This window comes from Falco punctatus (genome assembly GCF_963210335.1).
Source record: "Falco punctatus genome assembly, chromosome: 11".
NCBI lineage: Eukaryota > Metazoa > Chordata > Aves > Falconiformes > Falconidae > Falco > Falco punctatus.
The window spans coordinates 34,419,160-34,438,873 of NC_137591.1; the positions used below are offsets into that span (position 1 = coordinate 34,419,160).

At 38.1% G+C, this 19,714-nt stretch overlaps 1 protein-coding gene across 4 annotated transcripts in view; it reads right to left on the reverse strand.

The window, feature by feature from the left end:
- The window catches only part of DENND1B (DENN domain containing 1B), a 199,339-nt gene that overhangs the window by 64,206 nt on the left and 115,419 nt on the right, over positions 1–19,714 (reverse strand). The window contains exons 8-10 of one of the 4 annotated variants that reach the window (XM_080406487.1): positions 17,956–18,015; positions 16,083–16,136; positions 12,815–12,925 (exon numbers count right to left, since the gene is read on the reverse strand). In XM_080406487.1, the coding sequence (XP_080262613.1) occupies positions 12,815–12,925; positions 16,083–16,136; positions 17,956–18,015 (225 nt within the window). The remainder of the gene's footprint in view (positions 1–12,814; positions 12,926–16,082; positions 16,137–17,955; positions 18,016–19,714) is intronic. The other 3 variants (XM_080406489.1, XM_080406488.1, XM_080406490.1) reach the window with 3 other exon arrangements.

Consider the following 19,714-nt stretch of genomic DNA (forward strand, 5'->3'; position numbering starts at 1 on the left):
AAGACTGTCCTAATGTTTTATATCACAAAAAAATTACTATCTGAGGTTAACTTGATAATAGCACTGTTTATTAGACATGTACTTTTACAGTAACAAAAGGAAGAGCTACAATTAAAATGTAAATCCTGTCCATACAGCAAGTGCTAAAACATTATGGATGTTACGGGGGGTGGAGGGGGAACCTCTTTGTGGAACAGATCAGTCAGCAGTTAAAGCTTTCACACCCTGGCTGTCTCAGACATTTAGACTTGTAAATAAAAATTATACTGCATTTTTTTACATGTATTTTTACACTAAAAATGAGAAAAAGTAATCATAAGACAATTGCAGCAGAAATCAGAGACAATTACAATTTGTGCAGCACAGTTTGCTCAGCACTCAGATTAATATAACACGATTAAGTATGGAAAAGAAGCGGGTCTGAAAGCTCCTGAGGGATATCATTAGGGCAAATTGCCAAAGAATGAAACATGAGCCAGTCAGGAGAGTCTGGAAGCTGCAGCAGTACCAAGGGACCTGAATGTTCGACAGTTGGAGCTTCAGTAATGTGTGAACTGCAGGTTAAGGTATCAGGAGACTCTGTTCACTGACACACAGAATGTCACTATTGACCAGCAAACCGCCCGAGCCTGACAGCTACGCTACAGAAAGCCAAGTATATCATAATTCTGCATTTAAACTCTTTGCTTCATATTAACACCTCCTTTCTTAGCTTTACATCAAACCTCCACAATTACTCTCATTTTAGACGTATAATAATGGCTATTTTAATAATTACTGTGTTGTTACCAAGAATTAATTGATTTGGGGGAAGAAATATATCAGTTTCTTACCCCTCTTCTGCACAGTGGGATTATGAGTTTTATTTCCATGTTGTCTCTCTCTGCAGTTTAGCTAACTACTGATAGCACAGTCAAGCTCAGCATCACGTTCTTTAGCCTTTTATTCAAAATGGATATGGGATTACTAATTAGTATACCCACATACTATTGTAGATAGTATATGAATTTCAAATCGCAACTACCTATATAAAATTAGCATTTCATATATTTCAGTCATAGACTGAAATAAAGCCAAGCATACAGTTATACAGGATATCCCCTGATGTATACAGTTGCCTCCCCCTCATATTAATAGGCATTCTTAAATTATGAATTAGGATGGGTACATTATTTGCATGAAGAAATATTTTCCTATCTTATGCATATGTCTATGTTATATTCTAGTTCTCACTTTAACAGGAAAGTGGATAATTCCTTAAAAACACTTGAAGTTTTATTAACTCTCTTGTTTTACAATCTATATTTTTACATAGCACTCAGACTGGCATCTATTTTGTATTTTTAATTTAAAAAGCTTACTAAATTGTAGCATTTATAGCAGGAAAGGTAAAGACTTGATTACTTGCACATCAAGGTTGCATTGTACCATTCTTTGCTTTTCTATTTAATAACATCTTAATGTAACAGCTTATTTAAACATTTTCATCTATGCTGCTGCAGTAGGTTTCCAAACATTTTAGTATGGCATGAATATGTTTTACAATTTCCTGTTGTATACAGCCTGTAATACAAGCAGCTATGGGATTCTGCTGCTCTTCAAACTGTGTGACATTTTAATACTGTGCCAACTCCGACTTTAAGAAAAAACTGATAAGATAATTACAGATTTCATGTAAAAAAATTGCACACTTTCTGGCAAATTCTCTTTTTTGCCTTTTTTACGGTTTCAACAGTGACTGCATTTCTCAAATGCATTAGCTATTTAAATAAATTTGAAATAGAATGGGGACTACTGCATACCCTGGAATAACGCTGCATGTCTTAAGTAACCAGACAGTTCAAGAGACCTGAAAAGCCTTCAGGGGCCAGGTAGAGCCTAACTGCTCACATCAGAATTCAGAGGTCTATAAAGGCAACACTGTATTTGGGGGGTGTCCAGTAGCACCTGTGCTGGGGAGCAGCCCCCTGGCAGGTACCCTGCAGAACACTGATGGAGGGGATGGTAAGGCAGAGAGCACAGCACAAGCTCCTAGGTGCAGAAATGAGCATCGGTTGCTTGACCAAGTGGTGAGATCTCTTGCACAAAACAATTGTTTACGCTGTTTAGGGGAAAATGCATTTGTATGGAGCCTGTCAGTTGACTGCTATCTATTCCAAAAGGAATTATCAAGATCCACCTGTTTAAAAAAAATTAATTTGTAAGAAGACAAGCATCATAGATCAGAAAAATCTTTTTCAAGACAGGCAGTTGTTATCCAAAATTATCTTGAAATCATCTTCAAGGCTGTTTGCAACCTTACCCATTTTGCCAGTGACAACTGGGGATTATATCAACTGTGAACTGTGATGCCCTTTACAGATCAGTTGGTATATGTAAGGTGAAAGCATATGTCCAACAGACTTTGCTGTAGATTTATGTATATATACCCATGTATCATTGCTCAACTCTGCACCCTGCTAAAAAATTCTTAAATTATGGCAGAACAGTACTGTGGAACCAAGTTACTGCAAATCTGACAGTTTGTTACATATTTTGAGCCAAAAAAAATTGTTGAGACATCCTCCTATACACTGCACTGGAAAAGACCTACCAGAGTTGTGTTTCTATCCATAATAAAATGGGCAGATAGCTTTTAAGTAAAGTTTTCATCTGTTGAAACCTGTTTGTCAATATTGAACAGAACTTCTAATATTTCTGTTTCCAACAATTTTGATCTTTTAGACTGGTTTTCTCCAATGAATGCTTTCAATTACATAAACAACACAAGTCAGTTGACCTGAACAAGTTTTAACAAAAAATGTCAGTGTTCAACCCTCTAATAGACAAATTTAATTTTAAATCCCTAGCACTTGCATTGGACAAAGTTTCCTGTCCCATTCTAGCAGTAATTAATTTAATAACATTGCTGAGTACCACTGAAAGTTTCAGTATGTTTCCAGCCTCTTCTTATAAGACACTGCAGCCAGCATCACCATATAAGCTTTCCCAGCCCTGCAAGGAAAGTATGTGGTGTTTTCTCCAGAGTTTTGTAGTGATTCTGGCACAGTAATTTTATCTTTGTCTCTTGAAAAATAAATAAATAAATAAATAAATAAATAAATAAATAATGCTGGAACTATATGCCTAGGCATAATATAGTCTCTTTAAATAGTGGGAGACTACATTAAAATGTTTGTTAGCAAAATTCATTATTGGGTGATGGTAAAATCCCCATAAGACTGAAATAATGCACAAATTCTAGAGAACAATGTGCTAGTTTCCACCTTATGGCAATAAGCAGCCACTTGGGAAGACAGTTGTTCAAAATCTACACACTGCTGAACAGGAACAGTCAGGAAAAGTTTTAGTTCAAGATTTGATCAAAGCAGGTTTACCTGCTCCCGGGAACATGAAGAATGCAGCTCCTCCCTATCCCTCACATGGATGCAGTAATTCTGATGTGTATCTGCTACCTTAAAGCTCACTTCTATCAATTAACCCTTCTACTCTGAATTTCAAAGGGATTGGTCCCTTTTTCTTCCCCCCCCCCCCTCCCCCCCCCGATTAAGTTTTTGCTAAAACAGTACAACACATCTAGAGCCATACCACTCTGGCTGAAAGATTTTCCCCAGACTGGCACGTGCTTATTTGATACCTATCATTCACATAATTTCAGTGAGTAACACTAAAATAATCATTCTGCATCCTGCACAAAACTTACCTCGCAGTTACTTTCAATCTATATAAATTATTTTATTCAAAGCCTTTTCTATAACCAAAGGTAAAAAGAAAGGCAGAGCATAAGTGGCAAGATTTGCACACGCTGTGACACACAAACTAGAAAGGCAGAAACTGATTAGCAGAATCTTGTCAGAAATCCAAAAAAACCAAGTTAGACAGAATGCTGAAGTAAAATTAACCTGTGATACCGCACAACCTTTCACAATCTACTGCAAGGAACTGGAGAATGACTGTGATAAAACCATTGCCTGAAAAACCCTCAAACACTGTCAGTCCCTATCAACACCGTGTCCAGATACGGGTAGGGTGTGCTCTCTCCCTCTCCCCTTGCAGTCCCACCGGGCCAAAGAACCGCTTCCCTCCCTCTGCCTTGACCACACACAAGTTGAAAGATGCCAAAGATCCTATTTAGTTATCTCGTCTACTTATTAATACCTATAGCAACAAATCGTAGGGCAAGGGTCACTGTTTTACCACAATTCCAGCAGCTACTTCAACACAGACCAACTCTTACTGTTGTTACCCCAATACTCCCAGTTCATGAGAATTACTGTGAAACCACTATCCATTTCCCAAATGGGGAACAGTCGTACAGGTGAAAGAAAACCTCTCTTCTACGTTATTACAACTCCCAAGACTACCAGCTTTGTTGGAGGGGCGTCCATATCTAAACCTTGTTTGTTCAGGAATGAGATCAGGCCCCAAACCCGTAACAGATACTTAACGGTTGCTGAAACCAACCTTCCCATCTGCTTCTTAAATGGGTGGGGGAAGACTGCTAGGGAGCAAAGGAGGGAAGGGAGCCCTTGCTTTCACCAGTTTACAACAGAATGTAAATCTCTTCCCAGCTGTAAAGAATAAACAGTCAAACAAAAACACAAACTGAGTACATTCTGCTGGCATTGGTGAGAAGTGTCAGAAGTCACTGATGAAAAAAAATTACCAACAAAAGAGAACAGAATATACTGTGCAAGCCACGATGCCCAAAGCCACTTCTTAAGCATTTCTTTAATTTAGCTCCTGGCTAATCGTTTCTCATCTGCCATCCCTGTAATCTTTAAGAAGAAAAAGAGGGAGGACCTCATACGAGCCATAACACATTTTCCTCCTGTTGGCAAGATGAGACCCCCAGCTCTCCTCTCTCACAGTAGGGAGAAAAGGGAAGGGGAAATTTACTTCCAGTCCACAGACAAAAATTTTAACTTTTTCCATTTGAAAATTAAATGTGAAAAAGGAAACACTAATATAAAAAAAATTATTGTCTCCTGGGTTTGGTGGGGTTTTTTTGTTATTCACTTCCTTTTAGCATTATTTCTGGAGGAAGGAAAGTACATGAATTTGACAGTACTTCATATACAATATTTTTTAATTTTTTTTTTTCAACCCTTGATTCACAAAGCTGCATTATGGCATCGTTCTTGTGCGTTAGTTTGGAAGGGAAAAGACTGCAGACACTGCTTGTTCCTTGCCTATGGCTCCAGGAGTACAATGTTTCCCAATAATGGAAGCTGAGCAAAAAATAAAATTGAAGTGGTAGCAGACAGGTGAGTGCTCAACGAGGAATACCACTGGCATACTGTGCCTATACTAAGGACCTACGTGCACTTTTATAGATAAACAGAGATATCCGTATAACAAAGTAGGTGTGGGTGGCACAGAAAAAGCCATGTAACATGACTCAGTTACTCAATTTTTTCATCCCACAAAAGCTTTTAGTATTTTTCACAGGATGAAAAAGAACCTTCTGGAAGTTAGTCATCAGCTTTTGTCCCTAACATGTTACAGATCAGGTTAACTAACAGGTCTCTTCTGATATTTGTTATAACCTATAATAAACTATGTTCTTTATATGATTTGTTCAATAATTTCTGTTTCCTCCTATATCTTCATTTCATCTCTGTACATTCTTGGTAACTTTGTTCTTCTCGACATTCACGTCTTAACTTCTTTACCTCTTCCTCTCTCACAAAAAAACACAGAACACCACAAATGTATACATCTTTTTGTACCTCTTTCTGACCACCTCCTGACTCCCCCTTTCCTCCCTCATTTATTTTATGACCTGTCTCCATGGAAGAAGAGCTACCCTCCCATAAAACAAGGGAGTTCTGCAAATGTTTCTTGCTTCTGAAAGGAGAGTTTCCAGGAAAACAATTTTTATTAACATTTCCTCCCCCAGAGCAACTCCATGGTATGTTCTTCTGCCATACACTAATTAAAAAGCAGCAGGGAACAGCTTCCTTGTGAATAGCTGACAGACAACTTATTTACCGTGCGCAAGACTAAAGATAACCACCGACTATGTTATAGTTCATCTCTTCATTGGTGAATTTTAGACGGGGGGTAAGAGAGATCAAGCCTCAGTGGGCATGAAAAAGGGATACTCTTGCCATAATGGCACACCAGAACAGACAGCTGGTATTACACTTGCACACCCTTCAGTAACTCGTCTTCACATCTCATGCTTCACACGACCACCAATGACTTCAGTGGTACTTATTTTAGGGGGTGAGACAGTTCTGATCAAGACAATATGGGTTCTTTCACTTTCAGTTCTCATACAGCCCAACCACAAAGGACTCAGTACTTGAAGGCTTCTCAGATTGCATATGCCCACAGCAGCGCCTGAACTGGCTCTACACAGCATTTTGTTCCATCAGGTTTTACTGAATTGCCAAAGATTATACAGATTGGAAAAAAGAAAGAGCTCTCGACCCAGATTATCTTAATCTTGGCTTTGTTCTTTTTCCTGGAAGTGCTAATAAGTGAAAAATTTAATTTTGAAATGAACTTGTAGATCTGTCTTTCTGTCTACATGCTTTTTGTTACAGTATGGTTTTGGGGTTTTGTTTGTTTGCCGTTTAGGTTTGGGTTTTTTTTAATAAAACCCCATAATACAGATCTTCATGTTTTACATGGATGGCAGGTAATAGCAATCCACAACTTTTTAGTGTGTGTGTGTGTGTGTGTGTGTGTCCCCTCATTAAAGGAAAAAGGATTTTAATCATTTGCTGACCACAGATTTCAATTTCTTTTCACAAACTTCTCATAGTATTAACCTGTGCTAATGGGAAAACTATTCTAAACTTCTAGACTGGAAGAGCTTTCCAGGTCTGGCTGTATAACCTCTACAACCTAAACACAATAACCTATAATTTCAATGCCCTATTTACATCCCACAGCTTCACTGCTAGAAGTACACCCCCTACAGGTGTCCCAATGGGATCTTAACAGCACCCACAACCAACACCTCTGCCCAGTTTATCTTAGACTGCTTACACCTGAACTATTAAAAAAAATATTAAACACCACTCCTCATCGACTCCCAGATCAAATGGTCTAATTGACCTAATATTCCAAAATGAATTCTAATTATGCTTTCAGTAACTCAGTGGGTATCAGCAGAGTATCTGTTCTGCCTGGCAAGTTAATGATAAATTCCCATCCCTTTCTTGCTTTCCAAGACTAAATTTAGCCCTTGCACATTTCCACCCACTATGTACTACATCACAAGAATTTGAGCTATGAATTAAGTTTTAAATCTCTAAATTTTTGTTATTAGAATAGTATTATTTACAATGGATCTGTCACACACTTCATAAATACATTTTTAAGTTTTGACTGCACTACAGTGCCCAATTAAAATAAATTAGACTCTATAGTTCATTTAATCGGAATTCAGAGCATCACCCCTAGCATAAGGCAATGTGAGGGCATCGCTAGGCTCTATGAGAGCTCCCAGTGCCACTGTTTTCTCCAACATGGAAGGCCTCTATGGAGCCAATTGTTCCACTGTCTTGGATCCTTAGTTTGCATCGGGGAAGTAGCCCCGTAAATAGCCAGCTTTGAACTCAGAAAGACAAAAATAGGAAAGAGGAGTTTTCTGTCTTTCCAGGCTCCACGTGAACGTGCACTGTGCTCCAAATCCACATCCCAGCAATCGAGCCTAGTCACAAAGTGCTGCTTGGCAGTTTCTTTAACCATATCCATGAATCTCCAACATGTAAACTGTAGAGAGATTTAAGTGAAGAGAAAGAGACAACAACCACAGTTGTTTTCTGACTCAGCTGACGATACTACTGCCTTGGGGCATATGGATTTTGGAATAAACTCAAGAATCTCGGATTTAGGGTTGAATGCAGGAGGAGCAAAGCGATTCACAAAGACATGTTTAGAGTTAAGGAGTGTTTTGCTTTCTCTAGCAGCTGGTATTATATTCTCCAAGGAGTGTCTGCATCTTCCCAGTGCCTGAGTAACCATGGATAGTGTGACCACACCTGAACAAGACTAACGACACAAGGAACGTGAAGCTACCACTCAGTCCAACTCACTATGGTGACTGAGGGCAACTGCAGAAAGCTCTCTTTGCATTTAAGCAACAGCAGATGTGATTCCATACATGTGTCTTTGTGTCTAAATGTATAGTCAGTGCTCCTTCATGACAAAAAAAAAACCAAACAAAACTGTATCTTTTATTGACTTATACAGTTGTTTTTATAGGGATCACTAAAGAAACCTACAGCCAGTGCAAAGCAGAACTTTGTAACCACCGTGCTCTCAGACACATCAGACTTGTATTACCTGAAACAAATACTGGTCAAAAAGGAGATAACGTCTAGACATTTGCTTTAAAAGTGTAGCATCCTTTCCACCTGCCAGCGTAGGCCGCAGAAGATACACTCTAGTTAGCATATTACTGACAGGATGATGAGAAAGCTCCTGTCAGACACTGGCCAGCCGGGTGTTTGAGACAAAATGCACAGCCCCAGCTGACTAGTTAGGGAAAGACTGGTGAGGTACAATTACAGAGGCATATGACAAGCTTTCATGCTTGAGTGACTTGAGAACCGATGACATGGCTTTAAACAGCAATCCTTCCTACCTCCGGTCACAAAACAGCAATAAGTCAACTGATGCGCTGTTGTAAAATCATGATTTATTCCTTTGCTTTGAATACATGAGAGTGTGGTATGATGTTCTGGTAGACTACCACAGCAGGTGCACTCGGGGCTGAAACATCTAGGGCCTGCCTCCAGCATGCATAAAATCAATGCTGTAGTTCAGTCTTCCTGGAAGAGCCATCCCCAGCAGCTTAATAATTTATAGAAAGACTGAATTACAAAATTATTTGTACTGAAGCTCATACAGCTCCATGCAGCTCTATTCTAATAAGAATACATGCAGATGCGGTGACATGTGAGAAAACGGTGCTTATGCAAGAACATGCAGCATGACATTTAGGAAAGGTCTTCCTTTTACAGCTAAAAGTGAAACAACTAACAGCCAGCTCCATGAATAGATAAATTCCTTTGTTTCATTCACCCTTCCATTTAATCCAAAACGATATAATTTGTTTCTGTTTCAGTTTCCTGTTCAAAAGCCAGAAATGGTAATTTTTGCTACAAACAGATCTTACAGAGCATAATCCTCAGGCTAGCTGAATCCAGCTCACTCTAACACTAAGCCTGAAGCAAGCTGTGAGGTCGGTGATAATCACATTATTAAGTGGTTGGAAAGTCAAGCTAATAAAAGAATCAACAGTTAGGGCAAATAATGACCCAGAAGCTACGACAGAAAGGAGTGGTGGGAAGTTTCCACTTATATCTTGGTAGTAATTGGTAGGGCAAGTAGACAAAGGTCTCCACCAAAGGAGTTTTTAAAAGGGGTAAAACCACCAAAAATCAAGTAAAAGAAAAATGCAATGAATACATAACAATTGAAAAAATCAGAAGATGCCTGTAAAACAAAGCCTGCTTGGCTGAAATAAAATATAAACTGACTACTGAAACATACCCTTAGGATAAAATGGTACTTATCTCTCTTTTTAATTAAAAAAAAAAAGAAAAAAGAAAAAAAACCCCCACTACTCAAAAGCTTAAATTAGGCAACCTTCTTTTCTCTGCCTTTTTTTTCTTCCAGAGTAAACCTTCTTTTTAAATATAGCATCATTTTTACCTCCTTTATCTATAACAGGACTGATCCTTTACTTGAGTATAAAAAAAGCATGAAATTATAGGGCAGAAATGATAGACAAAGAATTCCTGTACATAAGTGCAGTTTTCCATTCATGGCCTCCCACAAGAAGGGCAAGGAGAAAGTGAGCAAGGTCTTGAATCCTGCCTTTTGTTATCAGTCACTACCCTGAGATAGTGAACCGAAACAGAGCTGATAACTCTAAGGTGACATCACAACCCAGTCCTCATGAACTGACATAAATACTTGATATTCAGTTAACCCCAAAGATAAGGCACAACTCCCTTAACAGAGAGAGTTGTACTTGATAGCACTATTTTTGAAAAAATAATCTTTCAAGTATCAAGGTGTAATTTAGGAATATTAAAACACGACCTTTGCAACACAAAGCACCAGTCTGCTGTGTTTTGTAAACAATAGTAAAACAGCACAAAGCTAGCAAGTATCAATGTCCAAATACACTCCATTTACTTACTTCACAGTTTTACTTGTTTCATAGTAAGCAAACCAACATTTTAAAGAAGAAATATCTTATGCCAAAACCTCATTTAATCATTCTTGGCAATTCAGTTAAATTCTTAGAGGAGATACTGAGAAGTGTTTAATTTACTTTCTAAACTGTATTACTCCGTAAAGAAGCAAGCCTCACATCAGTCCTTTCTGTTTATGAAAGAGATTAGCAGGTAGCAGATCTCACTGCAGTTCCTGATAAGCCAGGCCTATTTTTCTGTTTTATCAGAACTCGCTAGTGCAAGTGAAAATTAACCCAGTCCTATATCAACAGTGGATCTGACATGATGCAGCAGTAATTTCATTTAGCTATGACTTCAGTAATGCCAGTAGACTGAAAAAATAATCAGAAGAAAGTGAAACCGATGTGCTATCTCTTTTGGGGCTTGACCTGCAATCTACTGTTTACATTCACAGCTTGGGGACATTCTTCAGGGCATCCAAATGCCACTACAAATGACTGCTATTGCTACCTATCCTTGACCAAGAGAGTGATAGTCATTATTTTCAAGCGAGGACACCATCAAGGTGACTACTACTTCATGAGAAGGCTTGGGATAAACAGCTGAATTTTGAGAAAAGTTAAAAGTTTCTCACAACCAGCATATTATACCTGTTCTGCTGTAATGACTAGTTCTAAAGAGCCTGGAATCTGGTCTAGATCAGTGCAGTGTGATTCTGATAGCTCCTCTTCTCTTGTCATGTTATAGCAACAGAGATCAGCTGAGATGTTCAGCCTAACAAAAACAAGTCTTAAGAGGATCCAAACGTAGGCTGAAGGTATGATTCCAAATCATCTCAAGCAAATGGACATGTGCCCACCCTGCAGAAAGAATCTTCCATGGGCACAGAGCTGCTGTCATGACTTTTGTCTCCTTTCTACTGGAGCAGCAAAAGAGGTTTGACTGGGGGATCATTGGAGCTGAGGTTCTTTAATGGTGGGTATTTTTTACAGCAAGCTGGGTCCCAGACTGACAAACTGAAAAAGGGAAAAAAAACCCCACCTGATTCCACACTTTTGCTACATCGTGTGAACTTCCACCAAGCCAGGTTCTTTGAATAGAGAAAAAAGGCTTTTCCTTTGACTTCTCTTCACCCATCTGGGTGGTCTTAATAAAATATGGAAACTCTCTAAGATAAAGTAAAAATCTTTGGTGGTTAAAAAAATATATCATTGACTAGTAATTTGAAAATTGTTTATATTCATTCACTATTTATTTTTTTGGTTTTCAGTTGCTCATGTGGCCTTTGCTTATATGACCCCATGTTGCCTTTACTCTCCAGTCAGTATGGACTGACTTGGCTCCGTATTCTGCAAACCACTGGGTAAGTGCTGTCTTTGTGCATTCCCCTAACTGCAACAGTGACTGCAGATTCAGGGACCCAACAATGTGGTCTTTCAAAAAAAAAACCCAAAAAATAAGGCAGTTCTATAATTGCTACTACCACCTAGAATTGTAAAACCTGTCAGCCTTTTATGGTGATTCTGAATCTTCTTCATCTTCAATTTACTTTTGACTCAAAAGAATTTAGAGGGGTTTTATTCACTATTTATAATCCAAAAATTCTCACTCCTTAAATGCACATGTATGGACTAGAAACTGGCAGCTCCAAGTTTTTGAAAATACTGATTTTTAGTGCTATATCCAACCTTATACCTATGTGCTGAAAATAACTGTTCATTTATTTGGTAGTACAATTAGCAGTGTTCAGGAACATGAAGTTGTTTTTCTACCACAGAAAGCATATTAAACAAGCTCGTTTATGCCACACTATTAAAAAAAAAGGTCTTTTCAATGACTGTGCTTAATAGGCTAAAGATTTTGCATAACAAAAATACTCTGTTGGTTATAAAGTTGGTTATAAAGTGAAAGTTTTGTACTAATTTAAAATTAGTCTTGGAACTATTTTCAAAATACAGAATATTTTAAAGATTCATAAAATTCTGTGAAGAGTAAAAAAAAAACAACATCTGAATATTTAGGTATACTTTCAAAATGAAACACAACATTCTTTCATTAAGTAGTCTAAGCAGGCATAAGAGGGGGGTGGGGGGAGTGGAGCGGGGAACATCTTGATGTGGGCAGTAGCCTAAAACCGTTAATAAAAAAAAGGCTATTTTGAGTTGTACATTATTATCAGTCTGAAGAGCTGCTCCAAATCAGAGCTATTACAGTATGCACTCCCAAACCACTCTAACAAAGACGAATCTACCTATTACCAGGTTAGGATAGCAGCTATTATTAGGGACCCTTGATTTCTTTCAAGTAGCTCCAATGGAATAAGCCACAAGTGAATAATAAAGATCTTATAATAGCCCTTAAGAATTCTTTTTAGGTTAGAAGGCACAGAAATGAACTCAGGAGAGTTAAAGAACTCTCATCTCCTGATAAGAAAAATAATTAACCTGACTTAATGTATCTGAGTAGGTCTTATATAAATCAGACTTTTGTACTTCAAGAGCCAGACTAAAACCATATATCAGAAGAGTATGTAGATATTGTCTTCTAAGTACACATGGAACATATCTAAAACCACAAAGGTCTGCAGGTCATTTTGTGAAATGTTCAATATATTCTACTTAAAAGGAGATGTGTGAAGTACTTACAGTGCTTAGTTTGCTAGAGGTAATAATGATTCGTCTCTCATGCAACATACTGGCATAAAGTTGCAGCATGTTGTTCACATCCACAGCAACAAAATATTCAGTGAGGTTTCTCTGTTTAAATAAATAAGATGTTAACAATATAGCAACAGTAGTAGCTAAGTGGAACATTTTATATATTGCTTACAAAATTTTTGTCCAATTAGTAAGTAGGGGAGAAAAAAACCAACCCAAACCTATGAAAGAAATCCCTTTTAATTAATATCTGTATGCTTTAAAAATAATTGGTGGGTTTTAAAACCAATGAAAATCTAACTTTGGTGTAAGTTACTAATACTTTACTCATTTGATTATGCTTGTGAATTTAGACCTTTTTTTTTTACAAATTTGAAAAAAATCTGAAATGCTGTATTATATCAATAGCACCATATGCTATTAAGGTAAACGTTACTTACAACCCAGGAACAGACCTTCCACCACCGCAATAACTGTTTGGTCATAGTTGCAATAATAAAACTGTGCTATTTTGCCAGGCTCTCCCAAAGTCAACACATTCATTTTACCCTACTTCAAATACAGCAAACCACCTTGTTGAAAAACACCAAGTTTTTGCTTGAGCTGTATGCACCAGGACATCAAACATCCAGCAGCACCAGTAGAAGGTACTGGGTCCTTCCCACAGCCACACTTTTTGCCTCTGTTAGAGCCCCACTGCCATCCCCACCACGGGGTTTAACAAAAAGCAAAATCACCAACACCTTTTATTTATATTTCAGACAACACAAAAGTGGGGGGAAAAGAGAGAGGCAGTGGGGGATGAAGGTAGATAGGAGGTTCTCCCTTGTTACCAGCAAAAACACCTAGGGAAACAGCAGGTTTTTTTAAATGTTGGAGAGTATGTATGACCATGTACCTAATACACCCCACAATGTACAAAACATTTAATTTCATACATTCATTATCGTAGCTGCAACCAGAAGTCTTACTTCTCTCTTGTCAGGAACAAGGTATTACTGAACGTTAATGGAGGAGGTCTAGCATTTATACACCCCAAGCCAAGGACAGAAACCTCTAGCAGTGGATGTGGCCAAAACATGGCACCCCTGAAAAAACAGCAAGGGCAAGCCCAGTGGTCAAGGCTTCAGCGCGGGGTGACCCCCTGACTTCCGGCACCCCCATGCAGGGGCCGGGACACTGCAGGCCTCTGGCTCCTGGCCCCCCGCTATCAGGGAGCACAGCGTGGGGCACAGCACTGCTCACCACCGGCTAGTTTGTCTCCTTACGGACTCCACTATATGAAAAGCTAGCTTTGAAGTGACGATGATCTGAAGGTTGACCTCTTTTTTGGATATATTGCAATATTGAATAAAAAAATACTGAAAAGACAAACAAAGATCCCATGGCAATCCAGTTTCATGGATTTATTAATTTGAAGACACAGAGTATAAAGTTATTCTTGGCCCATAACACATAAAACTTTTGAGGAGATAAAATCAAGAGCTTTAAGGCTACAAACACTCTGTTTAGAAAGAAATTCTGGTCTTCCAAGTGCTATTTTTAACTGGTTGTCAGAGGTTGAAACACCATCATAATTCGAGTCCAATTTATCTCGGACACCCTCTAACACTGCAGTTGAGAGAGGTATGCCGATTCTGTGCTGCAAACGCTGTGGTACAAAGTGTGTAATCGTGCACAGACCAACATATCTTTGGGAGACACAGTTATTTCTGCATTACATCAGAAAAGTTATTGTCCCTGAAATATGTGAATCTTACAGCAAAGAATGAGAAAATTCATTTTATTGCTAATTTACCTTAATTACTCCACCTCTTCACTCCCTGCATGTTCTAATCCTCCACGAGTACCATACTATTTTGAGTCATACTGGAAGGATGGGAGTTTTATAAATGAAGTAAAAAATAATTCTAGAAAGGCACCTTATAATTTAGTTTTCCTTTCTCCCACAGAATCAGAAAAATAAAACCACAGCAGCACTACCGCAAGACCCTCCATCAGCTAGAGGCCCAGAGCAAAGCTTCCCCCATTTTCTTCAAATTGAGCACAACGCACCTTCTAACCTCCAAAGCTAAGTTTCATTAGAACCCCAAATAATTAGCTAGAAGAACGGAATTCTTTAAAATAGAGGAATTCAACCCACAGGGTAAAACAGATGAAAATAAACTTTTTAAAACTAAGCCCCATCCTGCCCAAAGAGCCCTTGCAACAGAGTGCTCTCTCTTACTCCTCTGTCCAGCAACTTCCCACAGTTTTCTGGGTTGCGACAAGGCTGTGCCATCTCTGGCCCCTGGCCCAGGCTCCCTTCCCACACAGAAGGCTGCCCCAGCTCCACGTCCCTCCTCGCCCACCCCGCGGTGGAAGCCACGGCCAGCGGCAGGCCCAGGCCACGGCCTGCCCTCGGAGCGGCACAGAGGACAGCAGCGGGCCGCCAGGCCGCAGAAGACAAACACCGCGCTTCTGTCACGCCTCCGGCACAGGCACCGCCACAGCTGCCCACAAGCCCTTCTGTGGCACCGCCGGACTTCTGTACTGCGGGAACCCTCGCCCAGCGTCACTTCCAGACAGACTGTACTACGCGAAAGTGCAAAAAAGCACGTCCCTACACCCGTATTCAACTCCAGGCTGAAATGCAAGGATGAAAAGCTGAAAGTCTTGAAGCTCTTACACTGGATCTTACCCAGCTAAACACATCATAGAGAGCATGATCGGAGACTTCACACTCACAGTCTACCCACAGCACCTTCAAAGACTCAGCATCTACAGAAAGCAAGGCTTCACTAAAAAAAAAAAAAAATAGCCCCCATTCCTGGTGCACGGTTAACACCCGAGCACAGGCAGGCACAGCGTGTTCTCAAAAAGCCTGAAAATGCCTTCGTACACCAAAAATAACTACGTGTCTTGATAGCCAAACTTGCAGCTCAACAATGCAGTGTTGAAAGGGCAGGTATTCAAATCACACGAGGTGCAGAAGTAGAACACATTTTACATAAATAATCCAAATAAAGGCAAACAAGACAAGTAATTATGAACAAAGGGTGGATACAGCAGTGGTCAAACATGCCTTGTTAATGCTTTAAAATGTGTAAACGATGAATGCAACAGTAGCTAAAGGTTGTAATAATAGATATCCATCATATTCTAAAAACAGCCTTGGAAAAAAAACATCTCCTATTGACAAAAGCAGAGTTCAGCCGTACCCACAGAATGATGTTGATACTTTACTAAATATTTAAAAAAGAAACTGCATACTTACGCTTTCAGGGATTGTTGGCAATCCAGTTATATCAGGAGTAATGAAATACGAGTGCTAATCGATGGGAAAAATAATTAATAATTTATGTACACAGAAACCAAAAACTTTTTTAAAAAATCCAGCATTTAGGATTTCCAACCCCATCTTTCTTAAAACAAATAGCCATTTTTCAATAGCATTCTTATCACTACTAGACAAAGAATTAAGCAGATCACAACATGAAACGACAAGCTCTGGTTCAAGCACAGCACACAAACCAAGGGGGAAAAAAATGCTGGGCTGCAGTTCTGAAGTAACGCTGAAATTAAGCCAGCTTTAAATGCTGTCACGAGCCTGAAAGTAGCATTGATTTAAAAAATTGCAACAACAAAAAAAATGTTAAAGAATAAAATGTAAATTTAGAATGGAAAAGGAAAAATCATTCACATGAGAAAATTAATTAGAATAGAAATATTATTACTTGATAGGCATTCTCTTCCCTTTCCAAACATCTTTGAATCAAAAATGTGCTAACAGAAATGCAAGATCTGACAGCTTGAGATTCCGCTATCATTTATTAAATACATGAACAATTTTATGCATCTTAGTTTGAGGCCATCTAGGATGTAAATATAAAATAGATTAAACTAAAACCAGATGTAATATAAATTATTCTCATTAATCCAATGCTTTTAATAGTTATCAGGCATGGACTTAGCTCAATAATTTTAAGGTATTTTTGCATATTAGTCTAAATCTTAAAGGACAGAAAACCTTAAGTGCATACTAAGTAAATTTGATAATTAATGACTTTTTAGATTTTATTTCTTCTTAATGGAATTCTGACATTTTTCATAGACTTTGTTTTTATAGTATATTTTAAAATTATAATTAATACCAAAAAGACACAGTTTATTTTCAAATTACACTTGAAAAAGATACACCAAAACAAAAAGGAAGTCTGTAAGATATTGAATGTGTCTTGAATGTTCAACAAAAAAAAAAATACATTCATTAATACTATTAACTCTGTGTAGGAGACTTATTAAACCAGCTTGATACATTTAATAGAAAATTTTCCCCACAAATCAGGTCATATCGCAATAGTTAAAATTTTAAGAAAAAAAATTGGCTTAAAAAAGGCATCCCATAAACATCATAGCACTTGCACAATAAATACCTCAGATTATTGTCTTGCATCAACAGAGAAAAAAGTTAAGAATTTTTTCTCTAGTCAAGAGCAGGACAATATTCAGACTAATGAAATGCCTACATCCTTCCGAAGTATAGTGAGAACAGAAAATTATTTCCTATATGTAATAAGGTCACAGAATATTTATCAAAAGATTTCTGAGTAATGAAGTTAATAACTTGGAGAAGTAATTATTTATAATTAACAAAGTAATAATATTTCACTCGTTAAACAGAAAAGGAAGTTAGAACTATGAGAAGCAAAGACCCATTACTGCAGTCATTAAGAGTCATAAAGCAGCAAAAATCACATGGTATGGAGTCCTTGCACATCTTTGTGAACTCCCTTAGGAAGATGTATGACCTTAGAAGAAACACTAAATTACCAGGTGCTGCCCTGTATGAAGTTTTCTCCAAAAAGGACACCAGAAAACACAAGTTTTGTTCATCATTTTAAAGGGGTTGATTTTGGTTGCGGTTTTTAGGAAAGGATTATGACGCACAAACACAAAGCTCTGAAGTCAGATTGATTTAAACAGAATAGGTATATTACTGTTAGACTGCTCTTTTAGGCTAAAGACAGCAGAAGAATTTCCCAAAGGACAGGTATAAATAAGCCTGAAATCAAAAGAGATATCCTATAGCAAGTAATTATTTCTTTAATTACAACAGGCTTTAGATGCTCTGTGCCTTTTGAACTCACCGATACAAGACAAGGCTGTTTTTTCAAAACTTGCTCACTTGCAATAATCATCTCTTGGTTCTTATGCAAGATGAGAGAAAGATTGAACAATTGACTTTTTAGTTTTCCAACAAAAAGGCCAAAGCTGATTCTAATGCTTGTAATATTCCTTGTTTTAAATACTGGCTGAAAAAAAACCATTTTATTCTTTGTAATCCTCCCCCATTTGAACTCAAACTTAACTTAGCTAGGCTTTCCAACAAAAAAAAAAAAAGAAAGAAAAAAAAAGAAGGAATAAAAAAAGAAAAATAAATTTTTAGCCCTCTATGAGTAAAATAAAAGTGACCCAAACTATAGTTAAGCTCAAATTTCAGAGAACAAATTTCAGCTGCTGGAACCAATAGGTGAGAGTAGAACTTGGTTCCTAACTAGAGCAAGGCAATTTGGTGTCCTCCTGACCAACGATTACTGGGACACACCACATACTGGGTGTAATTTATGCACGATTATATACATGCAATACTAAGTTCCATTGTGGTGCCATCTAGACCCTGCTTCAGGGTCTATAAGCCCTACCCCTACAGCATACCTGAGTAAGTGGGTGGTGGGACCTTTTTAATTCTGCATCATGAAATCTGAACTCAACTTACCCTGCCACAATGAAAAGCCACCCCATCATGGCATTTCTACAATCATTTTTCACTGTAACTTCTTTTTAAGTCTATTACTACTGAGGGTTCCAGTCTAGCTTATTTACAATATACAAGAAGCAAGAAAGGAACATCAATATAAAAGACAAGGCACACAAAGTTAGAGCTGGAAGTGGCCATAAACATTTCCCTGCTCCCTGCAGCACTGAGCATTACAAAAACAGAGATACTTGCAGATCCAACAAACATTCTGATTCAGGCTAACATATTCCTTCCTGCTCTGCCCTGTCTGAAACCAGTATTTGCTCTACTGTGCCTGCAGCCAGGCATTTGGTAAGAGGCCTGCATTTAGGTAATCACTGTTCAGCTAAAAAGATTACAAAAATCTTTGATGTAACAAGCTACTGGGAACAAGACATGAGAAAAAAAAATAATTTCAAAAAAGTCAGATAATATTGCAATAAAACCAGCAGGCATCAACTTTATTGCAAGCAATTTGTCATCCCAGCGTTGCCAGCTGTATTCACCACAACATCCATTTCCGGGTTCATCACAACGTTCATTTTGAGGCAGGCAAGTTCTATGCAAGATGAACTGCAACACTGACAGCAACAAGCAGTAACACTTCAAAAGAAATGCAATTAAAAATATCTTTAAAACTTCTCTGTGTCACTCTGAAATACAGTAGGATTTTTAAACAACAACGTAAAACATTTTAAGGTTGCCATATTAGAATTGGTTAAAATTCTACAATTAAAGATAGCAAAATATTATTTGATATACAGAAGTATTCTTGGCAAAGGTACTATGAACTGAAAAATAACCTGAAAATATTACACAGACAACAGAAAGAAAAAACAGCAACAGAAACTATTCTAAATGCAGCCTCAAAAACCAGTACGTTGTTCTGGTGAAAAACAACACACAAGACTGGAAGGACTTCAAAATACAGTGGATTAGCACGGTTGTAGTGGGGGAAATATTGGGCCTTTATAGCCTAGTGAAAAAAGCATGACAAGGGAGGGAATGTGAAATATGGCAAATTAAAATAAAATAAAGGCAGCGTTATGTTAAGCAGGAAGGGCGAGTTCTGCAACAGATACAGTAGACTCTCCATTTCTGTATGCCTT